At 53.4% G+C, this 5,267-nt stretch overlaps 1 protein-coding gene across 1 annotated transcript in view; it reads right to left on the reverse strand.

The window, feature by feature from the left end:
* Positions 1-2,263: 2,263 nt before the first annotated feature.
* Positions 2,264-5,267, reverse strand: part of EMH_0009080 (uncharacterized protein) — a gene marked incomplete at both ends in the record, with an annotated part of 4,380 nt that continues 1,376 nt past the window's right edge. The window contains 5 exon segments of the mRNA XM_013498555.1: positions 2,264-2,524; positions 2,884-2,961; positions 3,285-3,953; positions 4,076-4,700; positions 4,847-5,209. Coding sequence (XP_013354009.1) covers positions 2,264-2,524; positions 2,884-2,961; positions 3,285-3,953; positions 4,076-4,700; positions 4,847-5,209 — 1,996 coding nt within the window.

The following is a 5,267-nucleotide window of genomic DNA, read 5'->3' on the forward strand; positions in this document are numbered from 1 at the left end:
AAAAGTTTGCTGGGAAAAAGAACTGGCCCGCGTTCACCATGAGCAAGCAAAAAAGCCTAAAGAGCTCTGCGTCAGGGTCCGAGAATCACTTTCCCTCGAACCTACTCGGTAGTCTCCCACAGAGCAAACCCTCTGACGTGACTACTGAGGGCGCTGCTTACCCGCCTGGGCCTCAATAGGGCGTAACGCGTGTGCAGCGCCAAACAGCCCGGTGTTAAGAGACATTAACCCTTCAGAACATTTCCCGGTGATTTGGTCTGGAGCGTGGCTGTCATCCCCATAGTCGCAGTAGTATCCAGCCGGGCCTACGGGCGCACGCCTTGATAATGAAGAGTACTTGCTAATGTAATATTCATAACAACGCTGTAAAAAAATTCGGGAAATGACCTTTCCCACGGTGCCTTCTGGGCACAATGCTTGCAAACTCCTGCGTAGCCTCACAAGGTAGGCACTCCGATACATCTGTCAAGCCGGTAACAGTGCTGTAGAAGCCAGGAAGACATTTCGGCCCTTTCTCTGNCACTCCGATACATCTGTCAAGCCGGTAACAGTGCTGTAGAAGCCAGGAAGACATTTCGGCCCTTTCTCTGAGTCCGTTCCGGCAGGGCATACGCGGCCTGAGGCATCGCAGAAAATGAATAGCCTGCCTGAACCTCCAGGATTTGCATATGGAAAATTAAAGTATTACGGGAGCAACGAAAACCCCTGTTCTGGTAACCTCAAACCACGTGCGCTGCTGTGAGTATTCACGCGTGTACAAATACCTACCTGCGGCGCATGGCTGGGACAGCATGTCCATGAGGCTACTGCCCTCTTTACAGTAATAGCCAGCTACGCACGGCACGCAATCGCCTGCAGACGTCATTCTGTCAGACGCCGCCGGGTATGGTGTGTGGGTTCCAGCTGGGCACGGGATGCCTTTTGTAGATCCTTCAGGACAATAGTGGCCTGAGGGACAGGCATCTAAGCCTACGCTTTGGAAGGATCGCTCCGCGCAAAGCCATCCGGCTGGACATGGTTTGCATGCTGACTTATCCTTTGCACCAACGCTGTGGTTCACCGTCCCTGCTGGGCACGGCACAGCTGTCGGGCTGGCAGATCCTTCAGGGCAATAGTGGCCAGGCCAGCATGCTACGACCAGCTGGTTTTTGGCTGTGCGAGACATGGGGCACGGCCACCCTGCCGGGCACTTGATGCAATCTGTTCCGGAGTCGTTGGCATACGTCCCTGGTGGGCAGGGCCATGGCCAGTGGTGCTTGCCTTCGCACTTGTGGCCCGCCCAACACTTGTACTCCTTTGCAGTCTCATACTCGCCATCGGACGTTGTGACGCCTCCTCGCCAAGAAATTTGGAAGTACCCGGGCTTAATCGCACGCCACTCAGTAGGGCCGCAGACACTGCATAACACGCATATTATCTCAGAAGGGAATGCATGCTCAGATAACGTTTACCCATAGCGTAGCAGATGGTAACAGTTGGTACTATAACCATTGCTGATAGGTTGTGGAAGCTGCCACCTTTGTTGGTACTTGGGACTGCAGTGTGACACGGCGTACTAGCCAAAGTGGCAAGGCGATTCAGTTTCCAGCTTAGATCCCCAGATCGGATGGGCGAGCCTCTTNTGCTGCAGTGTAGCGCTAAGCGTCTAGCCACAATGGGAATCAGCTTTGATGCCCTACACGGGTTGACGAATCGTCAAGCGTCCTCGTATAGCCGCAGGAGGTGAAGAACATTGAGAAGCCTCCACCTTGAGGAAAGAAAGGTGCGTTTGAAAATTTAGAATTCCACGTTTGGACCTTGTCGTTGTAGGTCGGACACCAGCCTTTCGGTGATGTGTGGTACGCAAAACAAGCGATGTGGTCCATGAACGCTAGCTTGCACATATCCGGGAAGGAGTCTGCCCTTGCTGATACAAGACTATCGGAGGTAGGAGAGCGTGTTTGCAGGCTTTTAGATTCGAGAACGGAATTCTCGTCGTCGTATCCAATGCCGCACCACCACTGCCCCGCTAGCTCGATTGGTCTCAGCCCGTCATCACACGGCCTTGGAGGAAGATGCTCTTTGCCTGGCTCTACGATTAAACCAGCAGGAGCCAAGGAGCACTTACGCTTGCCCCCCAAAGAGCTGGTCCCAGGAGGGCATGGCTCTGGCACTCCCTGGGGATCTGGACATTGAAAACCAGGTGGACACGGAATGCAGATTCCTGGGTACTCTTGTTTTGTATAGGTCCCAAAGGGGCAGCGTACTTCAGATAAACCTCTTGTTATACCTCCGCTCCAGCTGTTACACATCTTGCCAGCCGGACAGGGAGTACATGATAGCTCTTCTCCCTTGCGTTGCCATCCAAAGGGGCATCTTTCTGGTGCTTTGGCTGGATCAGTGCAGATTGCGTCCTCAGGACATGGATAGCAGAGTCCACTGCCGACAGGAGAGTATGTGCCTTGGCTGCAAGGTTCTTTCTTTCCAGCTTGGCAAGAGAAACCAGGAGGACATATGTTGCACTCTGGAGGACCTTCATTCCTGTCTGAAATGTACATGCCCATCGGGCAGTCTGCANTGAAAGGAATGACTTAACACCAAGTACATTCCACATCATTGGCTGACGGGGACCGTACTACGGAACATGGGGAAGGTAGGCCCTAAAGAGCATGGGCGACAAGGTGCAGCAAACTAAATTTATCCGCACTCCCACCCCACGCCATGCAATCCACAGTGAAGTATCGGCGGTCTGAGCAAGCGGATGGTCGTATGAATCGAAGAAACTATGGGTTGCTTACGGGGTCGAGGCTTGACAAGTGAGGCTTCCCTTCGGGCTGACTGCTCCGTCCGTGCACGGCTTCGCAGTGGCAAGTGAGCATTCAAATCCCTCCGGACAAGGCTCACAGGCGTTTCGCCGGAAGGTGAATACCTCACCTTCGTTGCATTGCTGCCGGACTGCAAAAAGGCAACATCATTTGCAGGCTGCATGCAAAAATTCACTGGCATCCTTTGCTCTCTTGGTCGGCGGCACAAAAAGGAAGGCAACACACAAGCAAACTCTCAGCCATTCCACTAGAAACACTTCCGTTGTTTACAAGGACGACGCGTACCGACGATTACGTCTACTGACGCTCTGGGGAGAAGCCGCAGTTGCTGCTGTGTCTGGCTTGCCATAGCACGGAACTCGCAAACCACGTGATGATGTAGGAGCCCTGCGCTAGCTGGACTTAGTTGANATGATATCCTTCGTGCCTTTGCGTGGCTGACTGTTCATCCGAGTAGCGCATACGAAATGACGTATTTACTGTGGCCAAGACGACGTTCCCCGCATCTGTATCCACGCACTGGCCTGTCATATCCACGCTCGGGGTAGACGGTCCGACGACTTCTAGCTCTAGTACAACCTTTGTTTGCGGCGGGATGAGTTCAACCACGTGCGTTACAGCCTTCCATTGTAGGAAGGCTTCTACATCTCTGTTAACCAAATGCATTGAAGCAACCGGCGGTGGTGTGCTAATTTGAGCTGCCGTAGACTTCGGAACTACCAGCCGGGCACGTCCTCTCAGAGGCCCCGAATGCAGCTGTACCCACTTTAGCTGTCCAATTTGTTGGGAGCTTAGTATCGCAGTATGACTCGACCTTGGGTTTCGCAGCATGTAGCGAAGTCCATTGGGGCCAAGCAGGGATCGAGAAGGCAACACAATAACCCTGACAGATCCATCAGGGTCGGCCATACCCCTCCAGCGCACCCCAGCCTTGCTGCTAAACGTACTGTCGGCGCTGAAGAGCTGGAAGGAGACGCTTTGCTCTGCTCCATGAACGTCCAGTTGATGCGTCGGTGCTGCTGCAAACTGCCAACAGGCAGGCAGAGGCCAAACGTAGGGAGAGATGCGGATGCTGGCATCACCCAGGAGAGTAAGCCCCTGCCCATGTTGCGCTTTTATTAGCACGTCAGCGAAAGGTCTGTCTAAGAGCTGCACACACATTTGTGCAGGCCTGCCTGGGAGGACAAGCGCAGCGCTGACGTCATCTGTTTCCTCCATAACCTCCNACACATTTGTGCAGGCCTGCCTGGGAGGACAAGCGCAGCGCTGACGTCATCTGTTTCCTCCATAACCTCCCTCGCCGACCGCCATTTTGCAACAGCAGATGCAGCTGCCGCAACGTCTTTGAACACGCCAACCGCGGACAACACGTCAAGGAAGATCCGAGGAGTCTCCAATAGTGAACGAAATTGCCCTTTGTCTATGGTGCAAGTCACGCATTCAACTTTAAGCTCCACCCAGGGTGCCTGGAGAGCAGAATTGGCTCTTGGTTCCTGAAGCCACACTGCTAAGCCACTCAGTATGCCATGCCCCTGTTCGTTTGTTGTGGCTTCTGTTTGGCCGGTGAGGGAAATCAAGTTCTCCGGCCACGCTTTAGCTATGGAGACACGAAGTGTATGGCCCGCAATCGCGTTGTGCTGAAGTTGCGAAATTTTCTTTTGAGAGTTGAGGCGCTTGAGGCGCTGCTCTCTGTGTAGCATGCCGTAGAGGTTAATGCTTTGAGTCCAACTACTCCACCCACCCCAAGCAGAATGCTTCGCTACTGTTAGTCGCTGCCGTAGCGAGCGCTCCCTTGACAGCACGCTTTCTGCAAGCGTCGAAGGAAAAGACTCCACAGCCACCTCCAGATCCCACGGTTGCCCCACTCTGACAATAGAAGGGACAGCTTGGACGAGCCTAAAGCGGGAACGCATCAACCATCCATTCTACCCATATTGAATGCACACATGGAGCTTTCACCAGCAGCGGTACCCATGCGTAAGCAGTTACAAGCCCATGCAAACGAACCACAAGCCACTACACAATTTGCGCTTAAGCCATACCTGAGCGAAGTACGGATATCTGGTTTTTTTTGCTCCACAATGGCACTTTTCACCTCTCTATTTGGAGTTTGGACTATGGACACTTCTTTGAATAGGATTGGGGCGGAGATTGCTGGGCGAATAACCCTGTGTGCGCCTTCCGTGCTTGCAGTATGCTCAACGGCAGTGGCTTTCAGCTGGTGTCTTCCTGGAGGGCCCGTGAGGAGAAGACTGTCCCATAAACAGAGACCAAGGCGGCAATGCGTTTTGTAAACGCCTTGCGGTATTCCATCTTCGGCCGTATCTTTATCTAGTTCAAGTTGTAACTGGCCTGCGAAGCGTGTGTCTCTTCTACCGCTAGCCAGAAGTACTTCCACGGCTACTCTAATCGGAGAAAACAGGGGAACGAGTACCACTGCTGGCGGCTCTTCGCAGAACCTGC

This window comes from Eimeria mitis, genomic scaffold (assembly GCF_000499745.2).
Source record: "Eimeria mitis Houghton genomic scaffold, Emh_scaff352, whole genome shotgun sequence".
Lineage (NCBI taxonomy): Eukaryota > Apicomplexa > Conoidasida > Eucoccidiorida > Eimeriidae > Eimeria > Eimeria mitis.